The sequence below is a fragment of the Peromyscus leucopus genome, chromosome 4 (assembly GCF_004664715.2).
Source record: "Peromyscus leucopus breed LL Stock chromosome 4, UCI_PerLeu_2.1, whole genome shotgun sequence".
NCBI lineage: Eukaryota > Metazoa > Chordata > Mammalia > Rodentia > Cricetidae > Peromyscus > Peromyscus leucopus.
In genome coordinates, this window is record NC_051066.1 from 87,667,965 (window position 1) to 87,688,159 (window position 20,195).

At 41.1% G+C, this 20,195-nt stretch overlaps 1 protein-coding gene across 1 annotated transcript in view; it reads right to left on the bottom strand.

Annotated features, from left to right (window-relative positions):
• Positions 1 to 20,195, bottom strand: part of Ryr3 (ryanodine receptor 3) — a gene marked incomplete at its 5' end in the record, with an annotated part of 626,824 nt that overhangs the window by 399,161 nt on the left and 207,468 nt on the right. The window contains 8 exon segments of the mRNA XM_037205092.1: positions 574 to 748; positions 1,330 to 1,535; positions 3,372 to 3,519; positions 5,310 to 5,469; positions 7,722 to 7,805; positions 8,993 to 9,096; positions 10,827 to 10,931; positions 15,846 to 16,062. Of these exon segments, the coding sequence (XP_037060987.1) occupies positions 574 to 748; positions 1,330 to 1,535; positions 3,372 to 3,519; positions 5,310 to 5,469; positions 7,722 to 7,805; positions 8,993 to 9,096; positions 10,827 to 10,931; positions 15,846 to 16,062 (1,199 nt within the window).

Genomic DNA, 20,195 nt, shown 5'->3' on the forward strand with positions numbered 1-20,195 from the left:
GACAGAAAAATAATAAGCGCTAACTGCTCCTTTGTGTCGCTGCAAGCATTGCCCTGATTGTCCTCCATCTATGGCCAATAATAAGTACAACTCTGCTTTGGTTTCCCAGTGTGTTTGAATTTCAAAATCAATTATATTTCATTCAAGGGAACAGCTAAATCTAGCTTTTGTGTTCCAATGGTTCTCATCAAAGCATCAAGTTCAATTACACAAACATGCAGAATGACAATTCAAATCAGAATAAAAGGATAACTCTTTAATCCACTGATTTTTCTTTCTCTCCTGCCAAGGACATTCCACCATACACAATTAGCATTTCCATTGCACTAAAAGCAAACCTGGGGAATCTTAAAATGGCAGGGTACAGGACATGGAATTAGCCTCACTACAGAATTTATATTTACAATCACACACTGACTATCACTATTATTTGTCTGATTCTTCAGAAACTGCAGCATAAAGGATGGAAGGCCATCTCTCTTGGGGTTTTGAATATGGAAAGAATAGTGTTCTCTTAATAGAGTGCTACGAAGCTCCAGCAGCCCGCCTGTGTTTCCCTAGTGGTGGATTTACCATTCTCAACCTCATAGTCAGCAAAGGCAAGTTCAGAGCCTTTGTTGGTGATCAGCAGCTCCCCATTCAGTGTGAAGATCATTGAAGCATCATCCAGGTTAATCATACACCCGACCACATCTCCCGGCTGCCAAGTTCGTCCAAAATACCCACTACCTTGGTGCCAACGCTGACCCTGCAAAACAAGACCACAGTCTTAGAGAAGAAGAAGAGAAAAAAAAAACTCAAGAATCCCAGAAGCTGGAGAAATGGCCACAGAGACTGGATCTCCTAATTTCTAGTGGCAGATGATCTCTATAAAGAGTCTATCACGCATAGCCCATAGGAGTAGGTGTCTATCTTACAGATGAATGAAATTGGGACACACAAGGGTCATTAGATAAGATGGCCTGAGTTTCCTGGTTCATAGTCAGCCCTGACAGTAAACACAATTCTTCCTAGCACATACAAAAGAATGTTAGTACATTGGCTTCCTAGTGTTGAGTGGGTTACCCCTGGAGCAGAGCCAGCCATCATGGGGGAAAGGGCAGAAGTGGAGGTGATTACTGAGAGGGTGTGGGATATAGTCTTCCCCTTTCTCAGGATCAAAAGCAAAGCAGCAATCACTACATAATACTCATTCAGTGTCTATTATCCAGTGGTGGTAGCTATCCTTTCTGAAGACTAAGACCCAGACACCCAGTAGTGCCAGCCTCCAAGGAAAACTCAAGAAAAGTAAACTTGTCTTGATGGAGTGTGGCTACTGAATGGACTCACCCTGCTGCCTTCAAACACAAAGGCTTGGTCATCAGCCCCCAGTTCAATGTCAGGACGACAGCCTGGCCTGGCCCAGCCAACACGCATGTCTCCTCCAGTTATAACTTCAAATTCAAAGTACCACTTTCCAGACTTTACGGCATATGACCGTTCTACCCGGAAAAATCGAATCTTGTCTATGCTGACCTTCTCAATAGTAGGGTCAGCTACTGTGAGAAGCAGAAGAAAGGGAGAAGGGAAAGAGAGGTCACAGACTTTTAATAATTATGTATTCCTCAAAGAACTTGGTGTCAGCAACTAAGATGGTCGTAGATCTCCCACTTTCCAGTGAAGCATTTTGTTTATACCATAACACTCATCACTACTGTTATGACACCACAACAATGACATGAACCAACATTTACTGAATATTGACTTCATAGTGACTTCTTCACAATAAATTTATGAGGTCAGGATGGAAAAATTGAGGGTCAGAGAGGTTCCATCACTTGTTCAGCAACAGAATAAACAGAATAAAAGCTCCAAATCTAGGACTGATTCCATCTCATGAACCACCATGGCCTTTGGTACTTCCAGGGTAAGCTGGTGATTTTGACAGTAATAGAATTTAACTTGAAACTGTCATTTCCTGACCTCTAAATAATCTGGCATTCAAGTTTTGGAGGATGAGAGACAATAAATGTGATTTGATTCTGTGACCAGGTATCCTGAAAAGGTTAGCTACCCTAAAGAAAATGTATTCACCATAGGGCTGGGTCACAGAAATGCACATTGTAAAAATATCTGTCAGTAGGCATGCACAGGTTCAAGCCAGGTGGGGTCACAACACTAAGAGGGGGAAGCAGACATGATCTCCCATCCCTAAACAAGAGGCTATCTCCAATGGGCAATCACCCGTAAAGGAAAAATTTGTTTTTTTCCAATGGAGTCTCACTGGGTATATAAACCATGCTTAAGGGAAGGCTTCATACCCAGCAGTAGATGGTCAACACAAAACAACCTCAATGATATTTTCAGCCTCACATTGCTTTGTTTGAACATTAAAAGAAAACCTTATTGGTCTTTTCCTTGCATATTATAGTTTTCAATTTTGTGTTTTATGGATTTTTTTGGTGTATGTCTCTTGTGTTTTTCATTGTTTTATTTTTTTAAATTATGTTTTAATTTTCTTGTTTTTTTCTTTCTAAAGAGAGAGAGAAAGAAGGTAAAAGTGTGGAGTTGAATGTAGGGAGGTGGGGAGGATCTGGGAAGAAATGGGGAGGGGAAATCAGGATCAGAATATATTGTATGCATTTTCATTTTTAAACCATCTGTCAATGAGATAATGCTTCACAGAAACCAAAGTCCTGTTGTGGGATGTCATTCTGTATGCTGTGAATATGTGTTTCTCTGATTGATTGATAAATAAAACACTAATTGACTAGTAGCCAGACAGGATTATATGTAGGGCGAGCAGAGAAGAGAATTCTGGGAAGAGGAAGGCTGAGTCAAGAGTTGCCAGTCAGACACCACAGGGGAAGCAAGATGACAAGGCAGAACTGAGAAAAGGTATGAAGCCATGTGGCTAAACATAAATAAGAATTATGGGTTAATTTAAGTGTAAGAGCTAGTCAGTAATAAGTCTGAGCTAATGGCCAAGCAGTTATAATTAATATAAGCTTCAGAGTGATTATTTTATAAGCGGGCCACAGGACTATGGGGGCCTGGCGGGACTGGAGAACCTTCTGACTACAAAGTCCCACCCTCTAAAATATACCACTAGGCAGAACAAATTGAACTTGGGGGGTTATAAAAACAAAAACGGACATAAAGTTAGAAGGAGGAAGGGTGAGAGCAGATTTAGAGTTAGAGGGAGGAGAAATGGGGGAATATAATGAAAACACATTATGTGCATGCATGAAATTCTTCAAGAATAAAATATCACATTCTAAGAACTGTACCATTTCCCATAGTATAAATCAGACCTATTTAAAGGTAACATTTCCCCATAAGAGGACTTGCTTAGTAAACTATTGTGATAATGAATGATCACAGCTTGTTACCTAGTTCTTGGTCCGATGGCTCAATGTTATACCCATAACCAACAAATGTTCGTACAGCTTCACGTAGGCTGTCCCTATTTGATTTCTTGGTACGCTCATCCAGTAATACATATGGCACCAGACGGGGATTTCTTTTGTTCTTCAAATCCTATGTGAAGCCAAAGAGAAGGTGCCAAGAAAACATATTTTAGTTTTACAAGCAGCCCATCCTACTCACATACTCCTGACTGCTTGGCTGGCTCATACTAGTCTATTAGATTTTCCCCATGTGGCTTGATATTTAGCAGTGTGCATATTTACCACTTCTCTTCAGGATTAAATGAGTATAAAAGGAGAAATCTTACTAATGCTCAAAGCTAGCATTAAAAACACACTTTAATAATGCCAGCCTGCAAATAAAATAAAGTGTCATGAGATTGGCTAACAACCTCCATTCCAAAGGTAAGGCCGATGGGGACTGTGTAGCTATTCCCGTAAGGAAATTCATGCTACCCTTTAACTGTCAACACCCCATCACAGCAGCATCTTAAGCCATCAGAGAGACACTAGGAAGAGTGGCAGAGGCAAAGTGTGTCCATCCCATCACAAAAGGTACATTGTACCATGGAGTCATCCTCAGTTCCTTAGGCAAGGCTATGAGAGTGTTGAAAGGTCAACTGCAGGGAAAGTCAATCAAACTAAGACGCATGGCACACAGTCCAAACCGCCTCATTCCCAGGCCTCCATGTTTTTAATAGCTGAGTTCTTCTTGACTTCCAGATTTCCTGGAAGGAAGTTTGGAAAATTTCCAAGATTGAAACTTAAATACGCATCCCCCCCCCCCACCAGCTCCTGTGTTTGAACATCTGGTCCCCAACCTGTGGTGCTGTTTTGGGAGCCTGTGGAATCTTTTAAGAGGTGAGGCTGGGCTGGTTCAAGAGACACTGTGTGGTAGGCAAGCATTTAAAGGTGATGGCCCCATCCTGATCCAGAAAGATACAAACAAGCTGTGTTATAAGCTTCTGCTGCCCCAATGAAGCTCCTGTCACCGTGCACTCTCCCCCACTATGGTGGACTACGCTCTAAAGCCACGAGCCAACTCCTCTGTTCTTCTCTTCCTTTAAGTTGCTTCTGTTGGGCATTTTGTCATTCATAGTGATGAAAAAAGTCAACACAGAGGCTGAGGTATGGGTTAACTCATGTGAACTTTCTAAATTCTAACCCTTAGTGATTAGTAAAATGAGAGAAATAGTTTAGGCAAAGAGTTGGGTCAAATGGCTTGCAATGAATCCTGATTCTAAGCTCTGCTGGATTTTCCTTGTTTTGAAGCCATACACACCTAACCGAGCTGTTAGGTTACTTGATAATCAGGCCAGGAGTTCCAGTTCTGCCCAAGGATCCTTAGTTCAATGGGCTAAAGTGTGAGTGTGTGTGTGTGTGTGTGTGTGTGTGTGGCGCTTCTGGGCAGGTTGCTGCTTCACTTCTTTTCTAGGCTATTTCCCCCCTGAATTTACCTCAATGTAGCTATTTGGGGGCCTTCTCAGAACTACTGCTGACCCATGATGTTGATTTGTTCTCACATCCTATCCCAGAAATCTGTTCCTCACCTGGGTATTGGAGGGTATCACAAAACCTTAACTCTCTACAGTGAAACAATATGATGAGAATGAGCTAAAACACATCACCCTGTGTGTACACTTTATCAGTGAATCTCTAACTAAAGGAAAGATAAACTTTATCCATTTCTGCAAAATTGAAATGACGCCTGTAGTCAATGTCAATGTGACAGTTACAAATTTCACCAGTCCATGATTCTATAAATAATAAACAAACAACAGTGTGAGGGACAGAGTGCAAGGGCAATGCCCATATTCCAATCTAGCATGCTTCACAGCAAAACGACATTTTGATGGATGACCACATCTACTTCTGTAGCATGCTTGACCCAATACTCCTTACCTGTTGAATGCCATAGGTCCATCCTTGTTTTATTCTGTCCTTTGCCCAAACATTGTGTGCATTTTCTGCAAGCTTATCCACTAACACTTCTTGAGGTGGTAACAGCTTAACATCAGATAAATCCAAAGGGGCTGGCTTATACCCATTGGACATCATATAGCTACAAGTAAATGTAAGAGTATACATACTTTGAATAGATTTTTACAAATTGATCCTTTGAAATTTTATATATGTGTAACGTATCTTTATTAATACTCTGTTATCTCCTCCAATTGACTCCATGTTCCCTCCGACACACCTCACTCCAAATTTTATGCCTTTTGTATTTTTAAATAATGCATTGAGTCCAGTTGGAACTTCCCATATCTGCCTGGGCATGTGATCATCCAGTGGAGCACAGGTAACCTACCAGTAGCTCCCTTCAAAGAAAAGTGACTCTCAGTCCCTAGCAGGCAGCCATCAACTGCCAATAGCTCCTCCTTGGGAGGTGGTATCTCTCAACTCCTCTCACTTCCTGTTGACTTTTTTTTTTTTTTTACTGGCTTGATCATGTGTAATTCTGTTAATAACCATAACTATCTTCTGCAGATAAACACAGCTGCTCTGAGTTCATGTGTGCAATAACCATGTTATATCCATGCAACAGAATTTCACAGCACTTCTTCCCACCTTCTAATTCTTCCTGAACCCTCTTCTGGGTGTTCCCTGAGCCTTTGGTGCTGATACAGCTAACCAATCTATGGCTAAGCACTCATAGTCACCGACTCTCAGTACTGTAAACAGCAATGTGTCTCAATATTAACTAGTTTTATGTTATCTTATTTTAAAGATCAAATATACATACATCACACACACATATTCACTAAGCAAATGAGGGCACAGACAAAATTTCCCCTCTTAGGTTGATAGATAAAACGAACTCTACTTTGTGTTCACAAATAAAGCCCCTAATGTACCTACCATCTTAAAACTAATATAATCTCATAGACTTCAAAGAATAACATGAAGAAAATAGTCAATGCAAATGCATTCTTATATCTAAGAAAACTATTTATGTGTCCTGCAAATGATGGACACACTCAGCATGTTGCAACACTACCAGAAACCCCTCCATTCTACTTAAGAATCAAAATGTTAAAACCAGATTGGCAAGGATAAAACCTTGAACTAAGGCTTTCTCATAAATTAGCATAGAATGGCCACCCATTTCTGCAAAGCTCATCTTTTCTTCTTGGAATTAACACAAAAAGCCATGATAGCACAAAATTTGTGAGCTTGAAGTGACTTTTGCAGTTGGCTCTCCAGCTCAGGAGTCATGTTCTCAAATGCCTATAATTTGAGACATAGCATGTAAAAAATGTGAAAGAGTTTACTATGACTCAGGCAGATACATGGTGTAAGGGGAAGGTTGTGTACACTATGAATAAGTTAACTATCTGCGGAGGAGTTAATCACATCCATGTGGGAATATGAGTCCAGAGATGCCAAAGGACTTTAGGACTACTGCCTGCCCAGACTAGAGCAAGAACTTGAATGTGACAGTCTAAGGCCCATTCTATATAGAACACTCTGGACAGCACAGGATACAGAATCCGTTGTAGTCGTAGGAAACCTCTGTCTCTACCTTCTCAGGAGAGCTGCTTCCGGCAGACTCAACATACATCAACATATACTGGTTCTAGCAACTTCAGCTAGAGATGTGCCCTCTCCAGATGCCATCTCCTAGATATGATTTCCTTGACACCAGGTGCTATGTGTCATAGTGACTCATCAGTATGGGAGTTCAACAAGGATGGGGATGGTGAGCATTTGATTAAGGCTGGCACTGTTTTGGCTCCTATCATGACATTTGTGTTTTTCTGTGTGTGTACCCAGAGCAGGCACTGAGGAGCAAGAGAATGAAACAGTGAATGAGCCAGAAGATGTATCAGTGAGCAATTATCTGAACGTGTGACTGCCTGAATGTAGAAGTGGGAACGATAACTGGACACACAGATATAGAGAGGCAAATGGAATCTTGGTATAGATCCCCATTTCCATAAAGGGCTTAGGTGTTAGCCCAGTGCCAGAGGAGAGGAGAGAATAGCTGCAATGGCTAGGAACCATTTCTAAGCTCTTGACAAGTGCTCTTCCTGGTGACCAAAAATCAGTGCACTAATTTGAGGTTGGTATACCTCCTAGCCCTAAATTAAGCATAGTGGTATTAGGTATGGCCAGAAGGGGCAAAAAGAGAAAGGGCCTTGAAATGCTTTCTTACAGTAGACATTTTCTGAGGGTCTCAGTGACATCTAAGTAACTGGGGGAACATTCTAAGATGCTACTGAATATATGTTCTGTCATTTGCCTTTGTACATGGGCCTCTAACCCTCCCATTATTCACACTCATCTTGAGCCATTAGAAAATTCACCTACTTTTTGGGCAGTTTGACTCTCTTGAGATCCTCTTCAGCAGCCGGATTAACATGAGCAATGTGGCACCCTAGGGCCAGCAGGGTTCTGTGATGTAACACAAGGTAGAGTCTGGTGTCAACTGCAAGATGAAGGATAACAAGAGCCCTAACCCATGTCTGAGCTGGTTAAGTGGACAAAAGCCATTCCTTTAGACCAGAAGTTGGCCGACATTTTCTGTAAAGGGACAGACAGCAAAGCTTTGTGTATATATATCTTTGTGACTCTGTCACAACTACCTAACTCTGCCATTATGAAATAAATGTAGCCACTGATAATATGCAAAGCAACAAGCCCAGCTTTATTGCAATGAAAATGTATTTACAGAAACAGGTGGCTGGTTTGTTTGTCCCACAGGCATAATGTGCCAGCTTCTGATTTAGATGATAACAGGCATAAGAACATGAAAGAGAATCTGGTTAATTGCCCCACGTGGAGACATTTTCTAGTTTATAAATTCACTTTGAATTATATCAAGCAATTGATTTCATGGAATAGACAGGATTCTAACATCAAATCTTCAGGTCAGCAAATATTTGCTATGTGATGCCAGTATAGCACCTTGAGCTGTACTTGATGTACCAAGATACAGAAAACTCTTTGGGATTACAGATAGTGGATATGTGAGCCTATGAGACAAAGCAGCTTATATCTTTGTTATGTCAACAAGACAATGTTAGAGTGTTCTGCACTGACAGAGAACAGGAATATACAAAGAAACAGCAGGCATCAAATACAAAAGGGAATTAAAAATTGGAGGTACCAATGTGGATTAGGACATCTGGGTCTTTTTTAGGACCATGAATGGGATTATTGCATAATTGAAAATTGATTTAAAAAACTTGAGAATTTAGTAATCAAACCATATTTTCCTTTGGTTTTAAAACTACTTTCCTATTTTTACTTGATTTAACACCAATGACAAGTGACATTTGGTCCTTTGATTCTATTTCTCTCCTTCTTCCTCCTGCTCCTCCTCCACTGCCTCCTGCATTCCCCCTACCCCCTTATTTCCAGAAAACAGCAAATGGCACATGGTCTCTGGAGAAATATATATACTAAATAGTAATGTGGGTCAGCTCCTCACCATTCTAAGATCTGTGACATGAAGAATCACTGCTGCCTGTGATTTATCAGTGTGTCACTTTTGCAGAGAGGGACACACCTTTGCAGTTTAGCTACAATGCATCAAATCATCCACTCACTGTCTAGTCCACATTCAATTAAACACTCACTTCAAGGTTTCAGTTGACATTTGCAGGTTATAATTCTTCTCAGTTTCAGGGAGCTTTGAAAACTCTACAAGGCAGGGGTGTTGTCTTTTGTTGTCATCTCGTATCTAGGTGACAGTGTAAGAAAGAAGAGAATTTAAGTTTTGACAGATGGCACCGCTCTGAAGAAAGAGAAATGAATATCCTTCAAGGGCCCAGGCAATACATACCAGTCAGGACAAAGGCAGCAACTTGCTGATAAGTGAACGCACGAGCCTGCCTTAGGAACTGGTGCACATGGTTCCCAAGTTGTTAAAGGCTCAAACTCTGTGGATTTATTTCTATGCAGGTGTCTGCACTTACAACATGATTTTCCAGAGAGGTAATTTTACAAGTTGTAGCCGTGCTTTTGTTAAAAATTTGTGTCACCGTGTTACTGGAGGACAGCAATCTTCTGACCGTGGCTACAAATATGGACCACATGTATAATCACAAAGGGCTACAGATATGGACCACATGTGTAATTTCAAAAGTTTTAACAGCCATGTTAGAAAAAAAAACCAAAGAATTAGATCAAATTAATTTTAACAACGTATTTATTTAGCTCTATACATGTAATATATTGTTCTTATTATGATGGTAAGAATAAAATAGTGTAAAATTTGAATTAAAAATCCAGTGTGAAGCTGGAAGTGGTGGCACACACCTTTTATCCCACTACTTGGTAGGTAGAGGCAGGTGGATCTTTGAGTTCAAGACCAGTCTGGTCTATAGAAGAAATCTCAGGACAGTTAGAGCTATCTCAAACAAACAAAAAATCCAGTGTGAGTTTTACATCCACCACAGAGCACATCACAACACTGATTAGATACTTTTCAACTGTTCAGGGCCATATGTGGCTATCACACTGAACAGTATGGATCCGAGCATCACCTCACTCCTTCATGCATTTAGTCATTTCATAAGTGCTTGAATGTACTAATCTAGATTTTATGATCTTACTAATGAGGTCAGATAGCTCCACCTCCATGGAGTCAACAGTCTAATGAAGTAGGAAGGAGAGATAAAATATTTGCAAGAATGAATACAATTTAAAATTACACTTGTGTTGAGTTCTCTGAAGGAAAGATTTCAAGAGCCTACTGCAGAGAGGTGATCTTTCATAAGGACACTGTTTTGTGGCAGTTATGGACATACATAGGTGTTAGAGTGCAGGGGCCTTTTCAGTAACTAATAGGAATATGCATGACTAGAGAGTGTCCGGGTCATAGGAAGCTGTAAAACTCACCTATCCTTCTGCTTCCAGAAGTGACCTTATACAAATCACAGAGCAAAGTCAATTTACATCCTCTCTGAAAAATGCTTTCTAGTGCAAGGGACTCCCTAACCCCCTCTGGTCTCCATTAATCTTAGTGATACATCTGAAAGCCACGTTAAACAACTTCTGATTCAAAATGATGAATCAGCCTGCTACTGCCACCCACACAGAGCAGACTGCTTTTTCTGAAGGGAAGAAGGAGAAATGTGAGAGGTATCCGGGGGGTGAGAGGGTGGGGAAGGAGGTGGTGGGGGCGGGGAGATGGAAGCAAGCATCCACTGTCCTCTAATAAAAGAAACCAGAGTTAGGAGGTAAACAGGAGGTGGGTTCCCAGCTGTGCCTGTGAAGAGTGGGTTTCTTCAGTGCCGGCTGTAGATGGACTGAAGAACGAACGGGCAGGCTGCTACTAACTGCAAAAGTTAGGCAGGTTGTAGGGAGAGAAGCGTTTTGGTTCACCAATTCCCATTCTCAATGAAATGTTCAAGGGACCCTTCCTCATAATATCATAATCCTCCCGGGTCTGGGCACTGAAGCACATACTTTGCCAAAAGTCCAGCCGAGTTCTATTTTATTCATTCCCCAAAGCTCATGGATATTTTCAGCCAGTCGGTCTCGGATCTTCTCTAGGTGAAGTGGCAAAACAACCTGAAGGGAAAGGAGCAAGAGAAAAGCCAGAACTACAGGATTGGACTGGATGAAAATCTCAGGTGCCCCAGCTGAAGTCACTGCAAATGAAGAGGAGGAGGGCTGCTCTGTTGAGAGCTCAGTACTTGGCTTGAGTCTGCTTCTTCCGAACTTCTCAGATTATTCCATTGCTTTAGTTCTATGCCTTCACATGTCCAATCTGAACCCTATCAGAACTCTGTAACACACAAACTTGAATTTGATCCTCTTCCCATCCCAGAGTGGAAGGAGAGAATCGACTCAAAAAAGCTGTTTTCTGATCTCTACATGTGCCCTATAACACAGGAGTATGTGTACACACACGTGTACACACACACACACACACACACCACACACACACACACACACACACACACACACACTCCACGACATTCAAGCACTTAACATTTAATACACTCACTCCCTGGGGGAAGCCTTTCTTGATAGGCTGGTCACCTCCACAAAGTCTCTCTGCTTTCCTGGTATTTTGTTCCTATTTCTCAACAGAGGCCACAAACTGAGGACCCACTTTCTTTTCTCCTATTTTCTTTTTTTTTAAAAAAGATCTATCTATCTATCTATCTATCTATCTATCTATCTATCTATCTATCTATCTATCTATGTATCTATCTATCATCTATCTATCCACCTATTATTCCCCATTGGTGAACCAAAACGCTTCTCTCCCATCTATCCATTAAAGATAGATAAATCTATCTATCTAGTATACAGTGTTCAGCCTGCATGTTTGCCTGCAGGCCAGAAGAGGACATCAGATCTCATTACAGATGGTTGTGAGCCACCATGTGGTTGCTGGGAATTGAACTCAGGACCTCTGGAAGGGCAGCTGGTGCCCTTAACCACTGAGCCATCTTTCCAGCCCTTCTCCTATTTTCTTTAATTTGTTGTCATTAATATCATGTCTATGGCTCGACAGTCCCTAAGGAATGAGAGAGCCAAATAAAAAGCAGATTCCGATGGCTCTTGGACAATGCCTAGTCCTGGGCCCACACTTGCTTGGCAGCTATTAACAGGAGCTAGGACCCAGCTGTCCACTTCAGGACAACCAGTGTGCTGCTTGGCTTTCTAACCCCAGCTCTAGTATGATTACTAGGGTTTCTATTACTAAACCTCCACAATCAAAAAGAATCTCAATTGTTGCGGGTGAGTGGAGGGAGCTCATGGAGAAAATACTTCATAGAAAAATGTATACACTCAATGAAATTCCCAAAGGATTAACAAAAATATAAAAACATTTCAAAAACCATTGTAATGTAATTTTTTAAAAAGTCATTTGATGTAAGTGACATGATGTTTTTGATGAGGAACACAATGGGAGAGGTTATTAGCAGACAAGTTATAACTGTGCACGGCTTTTGTTAGCTAACTAAAGGCCATCTGTATCAACTAAGTGTTCCATCATCGATCATAGCCCTAAAATGGATTTTCAGGCTAAAGGAACTAAATGCTTCAAAGAAAGGGGAAGATACACTTGCTAGAGAAAGGAACCTCTACAAATTAGTGTGAATCATAATCTCAGTGGTTCCAACTGGTAAACTTGGGACAAAGCAGCATGGGCTTGACAATTGTTCCTGGGAAGTCTCAAGCCCCAGGGTGGCTGCTTGGAGATGGGGTCCTATCTCCTAGCCCTCAGTGAGAGCTGGGTTTGAAGTAACCAGGAAGAAGTCTAGTTGGGCTAAGCATTAAATGATCTAGTTAATAATTATTAACCTACAAAGTATTTCTTAATGTCCTCTAAGGGGGGCTTTGAGTATCTTATATTTAAGTTCTCCTTTGACAATAATTTCCTAGAATGATAGAGTCTAAAAAATTACAAGGTATTCATGCTAATGAACCACATATCTTCAAAGAGTTCACAGTAATAAAGTACATCCTCTTCAAAGAGAATTTTCTTATTGGCTAGAAGCTTTGACTTTCTTACAGAGTCCTTAAAAACTCAGGTTTGGGTCTAGACATCAAAGCTCCCAGGACTTGTATATACACTTCTTTCATTTCCAAATCTTTAATTCTGCATTGCTTTTTTTTTTTTTTTGAGACAGGGTTTCTCTGTGCAGCTTTGCGCCTTTCCTGGAACTCACTCTGTAGCCCAGGCTGGCCTCGAACTCACAGAGATCCGCCTAGCTCTGCCTCCCAAGTGCTGGGATTAAAGGAGTGTGCCACCACCGCCTGACTCTGCATTGTCTTTTTATTCTTCTGGTTGCTGTGATAAAAATACACTTACAAAAAGCACCTTAAGGGGAGAGTGGGTTCATTTTGGCTCACAGTTATAGTCCATCATGTCAAGCAAGGGTGTAATCTATCATTGCAGGAAAGAGCTTGAGAGGTCGCTGGTCATATGGTAGCCACAGTCAGGAAGGAGAAGGGGGAGATGGATGAATGGTTATGCTTAGCTAGCTTCCCCCTTTATGCAGCCCAGGGAATGGTGCCACCCTCTGTAATGGTTCTTCCCACCTCAACCTATTCAAGGAAATCCACCACAGCTAACCAGAAATAGATAATCCCTTGTCGGTGTGCCTGGAGCTTGTCTTCTGACTGGTTGCTGATACTGCCAAGCTGACAATCAACGCTCATTGTTACACACGTTTAGAGAATTCTTCTTATTGTTGGGTTTTCTCCTTATTTGTTTGAATTCTTTTTACCCAGCCTCTTCCAGGAAGTTTGGTCATAGCAATTTTGTGTTTCTGACAGGTTAGCAGGGGCAGTCAGCCCAGAGGTACTCCTGCTTGCTGGTCCTTGTCACCTGCACTGGCACAAACAGCTCTGTGATCAGAGAACTTGCTTCTATCTCTGTCCCTAAAGCCTCCTGTCTGTGAAGGAGTCCAGGATATCAGAATATGTTCCTATGGAATAGGGTTATTTTAAGATGAAGATATCTGGGAACAGCTGCTGCAGAAAGTGGCCTGGTCTCTTATCCTTCTAAAGGAAAAACTCTCCCGAAGAATTCAACCATTTCTTCCCAGGGAAGACTGACCATTGCCACCAGAGACCTGACAGCACCATAGCCAGGCACCGTCAAAACAAAAAACCAACCATGTCCCCTAAGGACCCATTTATTGTTCCTTGGAGTTATTTATTTCTTCCCTTCCCCTTGTTCCCTCCCTCCCTAGTAAGAGAATATAATCTCCAAAGTTCACCTCACTCTCTGGGTGGCTGTTCTTTGTCAATGTTTTACAAACTAATTAAAATATACCCTTTCTCTTGCTAACCTGTTAGCTCAAGTTTAATTTGTGCATCCCTAGTTACAGAACGCGGGAGGGTAAAAGGCAAGTTTTTCTTCTGTTACATCTAGACCACACAGTAATCAGACTCTCTGATTCTTGGGATCTCTTGAAACTCACAAGCTCCTCAGTTTCCCAGCAAAGCCCTTCTTTACATCCCAGAGGTGGAATTATGCTTTGAAATGAGCAGGGAGATGCAGAGTTTTCCATCTTATGGGAGATTAAAAATTACTATCTGTGCATGAATAAATTGGGTATGATGGCATAAGGCTACAGTTCCAGAACTTGGGAAACTGAGACAGGAGACTGCTCAGAGTTAAAGCCAGCCTTGGAGACACAGTGAGCGTACGATTAGCTAGGGCACCTGAATGTAATAGGGTGATATGAATGTTATGAAAATGCAAACTAGAAACATTTTATATGTGAAAGGACCAGTTATTAATATATACTGATAACTCTAAGTGCTTTAGCGGCAAGGTCTTTTTTCATTAATTTCTATAGCAATTGTTCTCAATCTATGGGTCATAACCCCTTTGGGGGGTTGAATAACCCTTTCACAGAGGTTGCATATCAGATATCCTTCTTATCAGATATTTACATTGTGATTCATAACAGTAACAAAATTACAGTTATGAAAAAGCAATGGAAATAATTTTATGGTTGGGGGGTCACCACAACATGAGGAACTGATTATTATTATTGAAGGGTCACAGCATTAGGAAGGTTGAGAACCACTGCTCTATAGCATCTAGAATAGTAATTTAAATAGCTCTGGTGGAGTTGAGGACATCGATCTGTTGGTTAAGCTAACACAAAGGCCTGAAATTGATCCCCAAATCCATTAAACTGCCAGGGTCCCATATTCTTGTAATCCCAGCACTGATGAGGATCCATAGAATTCTTTGGTGAACAAGTCTAGCCTAATGGTGAGCTACAGGACAATGAGAGGCTCTGACTCAAAGGAGGTGGAAGACTTTCCTAAGTATGACATTCTTCTGGCCTCCGTGCACACGCATGCACCCCTTGCCCCACATTCACGCTCCATACTCCTTCCTGAACATTCACAAACATGCACAAGCACATACACACATTAAAAGAAATGGCACTGGTGTAGAAAGCCTGCTGAAAGCTCCATCGTACTGCATGAACATGGATAAAGTACCTATTTGCCAACCACTCCTACGGAGTCCACACTATACCCTCTCTGTTTTATTTCCAACTTGCTGTCTCCCTGTTCTTCCTTCTCACAACTGTCCATCCATGTGAGACCTGACATTAGCACCTGTCCCTCCTCTATGTTTCTACTCCCAGCCCTTATTCATTCCATTGCTGTTATATCAACTCTTCCTATGCTGTTACATCACTGCCCAGTGCCCCCTTCCATTTATGCTTCATAAAGGTCCAGATGGAATTTCATCTGTTCTCACAGACTCTTACAAACATCCTACCCTAAAGGACATGCATACTGTTCATTCTGCATTTATTATATCTGACCTTTAAAAAATAACTTATTTGTTACTTATATATTCAACTTGGATATGAATTCTCAAAGAATATTGGATATTTATCTGTATCCTTTAAAGAGTACAGTGCCTTATGTGGGGCACACTCTCAATATGTTCATTGAGATTGCCTGTCATTTACAATTTGGACTTACCTGACTGGTGTCTATGGGGCAAGGGATGAAAGAGGCTTGGGAGAGGAACTGAGTGGTACCCAACAGATCCCTAACACCATCAGCATCACGTTTATACTCTTTGACAGGCTCCAATCTCATCTTCTCTTTTGGAAGTAAGGCTTCATAGCAAGGGGCATAGCCAGAGGGAGGCAGGAACTTAAATTCTCCATGCCGACCACCCATCAGGAAACGTACTCTGTCGTTTCAAGAAGCAGAAGAAAGAGGTCAAAAAGCATCCTATTTCAAATAAGTGAATATTAAAGGTTGTATCCGCATTCAAAACCATACTGTTGGGAACTCATTGAATTCAGATTCAGCACAGCAAATATCCTCACGTCTGTAGACAATGACAGAACTGAGTGTCTAGGCACCATGCTAAAGTGAACGTCAGTGACATGTTCTTAAAAGTTTTATTATTCTTAAGTCACTTGGTGTTTATTATTACTGAAGTAGGTAATTACAGTAGATATTACCTCAATATTGGGAACATAGCAAGATTCTTCTCTATAAAAATCCCATTGAAACTTCACCATGGAAATGTGTCTTTACTTGAAGTAAATTACCCATAGGCTGGTTAAAGAAAATACAGTAAAATTATATAGATAAAATAGTAAATGCTGAATGTTCAGGCAAAATACGCAATACTAGAATTTTCAGTCCAGAAGAGGCTGCAGTTCCTAGAGCAGCCATATGAGGACAGTAGTAGGTGGTGGTGTGGGAGGGTAAAAGGGCATTTGGTACCTGGGATGTCATTGCCTTCTTAAGGGGCACCATTGCTCTGTTGGCATTCAGGCCTGACACCATGGTCCATCCAACTTCTAAATCACAACCTTGATCCACACACTCTATTCCCTTCCACACACAACTGCTTGATCTAATAGCAGTTCCCGACAGTACCAATTCTAAATTAAAGCTAGGCCTCTGGCTGCTGGTACCACCTTGGTCCAACCCATTCTCATCCCCCAGAGAAGGAGAAAGGCTTAGCTCAGTGGTAGAGCGTTTGCCTAGCAAGTGCCAAGGCCCTGGGTTTGGTCCTCATCTAGCATTCTGGATGAATTTCAGTTGTCTATAAGTAGAAGTTAGGTTATGGTAAATGCCAAAGTTTTCTGCAAAGAGGAAAAGGTAAACACATCATTTGACAGTGGCACTTCATATTATCCTAGTTCAGTAGGAAATGTACCTTTCACAAATCAACTTTAATTACATAGAATAAAGGAAACAGACCACAGTTTTAGGTAATTAAAAACATATTAATACATACAGTCCTTGGCAGCTCAATGATAATCTCACAGGAAAAAAAAATCAATATAAACTCAGTGTTGGCACTTGATATTCACTCACTACTTCCATTCTTCCATCAAAAAAACAAAAAAACAAAACAAAAAAAAAACAATGGCTGAGCCTACACCACACCTGACTTTGCACTGGGGATTCAGTTATAAACAAATATCCAGTGTTCCTAGTATAACAAAAGCAGGTTTTCAAGCAGGTAAATAAGCTTAATTTCCAATGAGGGGGCATCTCATTGCAGGGATATGTGAAATAACTCAGAAAAGGAGGTGGCTTCTAGAGATGGCATCAAGAAAGGACTCTTTGTGGAGAAGTTAATAAGCTGAAGATGTGGAGGAAGAGAGTCTCAGGAGAGGGACATGTGCAAAGGCCCTGAGGTAGGAAGTACTTAGGTAGTGCTATGGGTGAGGACACTATCTACCTGAGGAATGGAAGAAGAAACATGAGGACAGGGTTGCCTAAGGCAGTCTGTATGCCCTGGCAAGGAGTTTGGCTTTATTCTAGGTGGGAAATTGCTCTTGGAGTTTAAAGTGAGGAAATACAGTATTCTTCTAGCACTCCTATGTAGATAGGTCTGGGGACCAATTAGTAAGGTCTTGAAATAGTCATAGAAAAAGGCAGGTAGGTTGGGCCAAGGTGATCTAAACAGCCAGATGCCAGTTTTGTTTTGGCATTAGAACTGGTAGGAATTGCTGGTGTGTTGGGTGGATGTGTGGAGGGGTTGACATAAGTGGAGGAAGGTTATGATTAAGCAAAGCTTTCACGGCAGGACATTTTGCACTAGGCATCACTTCCTTTAATTGGAGCATTCTGGGAGGGGAGCCATGTAAGAAAGTCTCTGTGTTGTCTGCGTAACTGCAATTGTAGAAATATCCTAATTATGAATCTGGAAAATAAAAATCCCTCCAAGTGAGAAATGTTAAGTTTTTTTCCCTTTCCAATAAGAACACATTATTGAAATGGCCTTTTATAAAATGCTGTTTTAAAATTAATTATAGAAATCTCACAGAGCCTCCCACTTCCCTATTTAAAAGCACTAAACAACAATGGTATAGAATTAGAACCACAATTGTCCCTGGGAGTGTGCCTACACAAAGTGTTATGCAATAGGGAATGATTTTTGTGTATAAAGAATATGAGCAATGACGTTAAAATGAAATTGAGTCATTAGGCTGTAGTGTTACTAATTTAGTGAACATTCTGGAAATAATGACTAAACCACAAATGTATTTGTTGAGAATTTCCAAGTTAAGTTGAATCTAATGGATTGTGTTATTGACATGCTGGAAGTATAGGATAGAAGTGGATTGGTCTGAGTGGAGAAATGGAAAAGGAAGTTACCTGCTGCTCTTTAACCACTCAGGAACCCTGAAGTTCAATGGACTGAGAGCTCATGAGGCAAGAGCGTTGGTACTTGCTACTCTGTCGATTACAGGAACACATAAATGGTCTATTCTGTGGATTTCTAGATAGCTAGCTAGACTTAATTATTCATAAGCACAGTTAAGTTTGGTTTTTGAAATTTTTCTTGTGTTTTAAAATACACTGGAAAGATAACAAATCAAGATTGGTCGGCTTCTGTGTAGCATTTAAAGAGAACAATGCTTTCTGGTTTTATGTCTCGTTATTAAAACGAGAGTAATAATTTGGCTATAAATTGTATTTCCTACAATGGCCACAAGAATTGTAAAATGAAAAATTAACACAGGCAGAAAGGAGTGCTTATTGCTTACTGAGGCACTTATCTTTTGACATCGTATGCTGTGCTTCACTGGGCAGAAGACAAGGTTGTGTACTGCTTCTGAAGTCTTGCTGGATGAGAGCCCCTGCATCCCAGCAGGTGGAACTGAATAGGCACTGGCCCAAGACATACCCTCCAGCTGTCAGTCCTTCTCTCATGCCCAGGAACAACCTGACAGAGTTTGCGGGAAGGGATCCAAAAAACAGCCTCCAATACTTGAGGATGGGACTGTATCTGTCCCAGTGGATCCAGATTGAGTTAAAAAAAATGACATGTGATAACATGTTAAGTTTGAGTAGAACAGTTAGAGGGAAATATAATGTCCCAAACCCACTTTAACTATTGAATAATTATTTATTATTATAGCAATAGAGATTGAACCCATAATCTTGTGCATGCCAATGCAAGTATTCTCACTGAATATACCCCTAGACTGAAGCACAATATTAATGTGTGGTCTCTAAGTTTTGAAAAGGCTCAAAGGCAGACTTATAAATCCATAATTCAGAATCCCAGTATCTTTATACTCTAGAGAGAAATACTGGGTCAACTCTGCAGATTATGGCAAAACAACTGTGAAGATAGTTCTATCAGATTCAGATCACATCTGTCTCCAGACTGAGGAGGGAAAAGATCTTCTCAGAGAGAGCTGCAAAGGAAGGAGGAGTTTGTCCATCCATCTGAAGGTGCCTGATGGGAACTTCTCAGAAACAGGTTTGGTGGGGTAAAGAGTAGTGAGCAAGATACAGCTGTGTAGCAGATATCTACCCTTTTGATCAGAGTGATACCAAATCCTTTCCACTGGAAGGACAAATACAGACTCCACAAAAGAGCATGCCATCATCCTTCATCCAAGGACCTCTGTCCAGAAAGGTGGATGGCTGAGCAGTGGCCAGAAGCCCAGGCTGGGGGAGGTGGACTGGAAGTGTGAGGAAATGAAGGGAATCATGGGGTATGGCTATGCCAAAGATCATGGAAGAAGGGTCCAGCATGCAGCTCACTAAGAAATCTACAAACCGGCTTCAGTAGTGAGAGAAATAGCAGTTGTACTGAATGCCACCCAGTGGTACAGTGCCACATGACCACTGTACCAATTCTATAGTTCGTGACAATTCCTAGATAGATATCTCTGGACTCAACTCTAGAGAGATCTGAAACAGGAGCTGGCTTACTGTGTAGGGAGCAGTTCCCTGGGAGACTAACCTGAACTCTCACTGCAGGGCTGAATTGGGTGAGCTTTTGACTTTTGACTCGCTACAACTCTATTTTATAATCAAAAGGTTGAAGGTTTTAAATCA